General features: G+C 52.9%; 1 protein-coding gene across 1 annotated transcript in view; it reads left to right on the top strand.

Annotated features, from left to right (window-relative positions):
• The window catches only part of BHMG1 (basic helix-loop-helix and HMG box domain containing 1), a 67,893-nt gene that overhangs the window by 61,250 nt on the left and 4,270 nt on the right, over nt 1–2,373 (top strand). Inside the window, exons 6-8 of the mRNA XM_011963153.1 lie at nt 829–955; nt 1,336–1,412; nt 1,516–1,671. Of these exons, the coding sequence (XP_011818543.1) occupies nt 829–955; nt 1,336–1,412; nt 1,516–1,671 (360 nt within the window). The remainder of the gene's footprint in view (nt 1–828; nt 956–1,335; nt 1,413–1,515; nt 1,672–2,373) is intronic.

Below are 2,373 nucleotides of genomic sequence, written 5' to 3'. Positions count from 1 at the left end.
CTCTGCCTCCCGGGTTCAAGTGATTCTGCATCAGCCTCTGAGTAGCTGGCATTACAGGTGTGCACCACCACGCCCAGCAAATTTTTATATTTTTAGTAGATGGGATTTCACTATGTTGGCCAGGCTGGTCTTGAACTCCTGACCTCAAGTGATCCACCCGCCTCAGCCTCCCAAAGCGCTGGGATTACAGGCATGAGCCACCACACCTGACCTCAGAATCTTTCTTATTGTAGAGCTGCAGGTAGTTACAATCAGCCTATGGGATTTTATACATTATGATACTGATTTTTCTTTTTTTTTGGCCATCCCTGACATAATGCCAAACATCACTTCACTTCATTTCTTCTTCTTCTTTTTTCTTTAATTTTGAGAAAGGGTCTCACTCTGTCACCCAGGCTGGAGTGCAGTGGCACGATCTCGGCTCACTGCAACCTCTGCTGCCAGGTTCAGGCGATTCTCCCGCTTCAGCCTCCTGAGTAACTGGGACTACAGGCACATGCCACTACCCCCAGCTAAGTTTTGTATTTTTTAATAGAGACGGGGTTTCACCATGTTAGCCAGGCTGGTCTTCAATTCCTGACCTCAAGTGATCTGCCTGCCTTGGCCTCCCAAAGTGCTGGGATTACAGGCGTGAGCCATCGTGGCCAGCTGCCTCTTCATTTCTCCAATCAAGAATTCAAAATGAGAAACTGAGATTCACTTTCCGAAGCATCAGGCACTATCTCTTCAATGCCAGCTGCTGTGCTAGGGCAGAGGGTGATCTCTGGCCACACCCCTGAGTCGGCTGTTTCCTTTCCAGGAAGCCCACTGTCCCTGGGGCCTCCCCAGATTGATGTCTGGAGTGGAACAGGCCACCCAAGTGAGATCCTCGGGCTCAGCCCTAGCCTTTTCAGCTCCCCAGGGAAACTGCTGCCAGACGAGATCTTGGAGGATGGCACAGAGTACCTGACCCAAGGTGAGGCCCGGGCCTGGCCCTGATGCTTAGTTCATTCGGGAAGCATACGGTGGCCAGGCCTGCATGGGGCCGTCCTGGGTGCCCAGGGTGAGTCCTGCCCTGGCCCTGCCTCAAGGAGCCCACAGCCTAGTGGGGGAGCAGCCACAGGCTGGTGTGGTGCGTGGGTGGGTTTAGAAGCCCATAGCAGGACTTGGGCTCACTTTGTGTGTTGGAGGTGACCCAGGGGAGTGGGCTGTGAGCGGGATTTGGACACAGGGTGGGAGATCCTGAAGGAAAACGCCAGAGACAGGGATTCCAGCTAGCAGGGACAGCGTGGCCGAAGCTTGGCGGTGTGGGAGAAGCATTTCTGCTCCGGCAGCCCCTCTGGTCTCCCTCTCTAGCAGCTTTCTTTGAAGAAGTGTGCCTAGATCTGGAGTCTTCACCTTCAGCCTACATGCAGGAGGCGCCACTGGAGAAGGTAGACATCCTCTGCCCCTCTGTCTACAGACACATCCATCCGTCTTTCCACACACATCACTCACGGCTTCATTCACTCATCCACTCCCTCACCCTTTTTTCAGCTGCCATCTACCCATCTGTCCTTCCACTCATGCTTCTCCTCATCCTTAAAAACCCCCCACCCTCTGTGCACCTGCTGGTGGCCACCAGATGCTGGCTTTGTGCTGGGCACGTGGAATGAATCGGACAAAAAGGATAAAAAGGATAAAAACTGCCAGGTGCCCATAGAAAAAAAAAACCAACTATTTAATTAAATTAATTAATTTATTTATTTGAGACTGAGTTTCCCTGTTGTTGCCCAGGCTGGGGTGCAGTGGCGTGATCTCGGCTCACTGCAACCTCCACCTCCCGGGTTCAAACAGTTCTGCCTCAGCTTCCTGAGTAGCTGGGATGACAGGCGCCCACCACCACACCCAGCTAATTTTTGTGTTTTTAGTAGAGATGGGGTTTCACCATGTTGGCCAGGCTGGTCTCCAACTCCTGACTTCAAGTGATCTGCCCCCCTCGGCCTCCCAGAGTGCTGGGATTACAGGTGTGAGCCACCGCGCCCGGCTTCCCACATCATTTTACAACTATTCTACGAAGCAGGGTCTCCTGTGGCCCCATTTTACAGACGAGGAAACTGAAATCAAAAGACTAGGCTGGGCACAGTGGCTCACACCTGGAATCCCAGCACTTTGAGAGGTTGAGGTGGGTGGATCACCTGAGGTCAGGAGTTCGAGACCAGCCTGGTCAACATGGGGAAACCCCATCTCTACTAAAAATAAAAAACTTGGCCGGGTGCGGTGGCTCAAGCCTGTAATCCCAGCACTTTGGGAGGCCGAGACAGGCGGATCACCTGAGGTCAGGAGTTCGAGACCAGCCTGGTCAACATGGGGAAACCCCATCTCTACTAAAAATAAAAAACTTGGCCGGGTGCG

The sequence above is a fragment of the Colobus angolensis genome, unplaced genomic scaffold, assembly GCF_000951035.1.
Source record: "Colobus angolensis palliatus isolate OR3802 unplaced genomic scaffold, Cang.pa_1.0 Scaffold60, whole genome shotgun sequence".
Taxonomy (NCBI): Eukaryota; Metazoa; Chordata; class Mammalia; order Primates; family Cercopithecidae; genus Colobus; species Colobus angolensis.
Note: the sequence above shows the minus strand (reverse complement) of the source record. Positions and strands in the feature narration are given on the sequence as shown.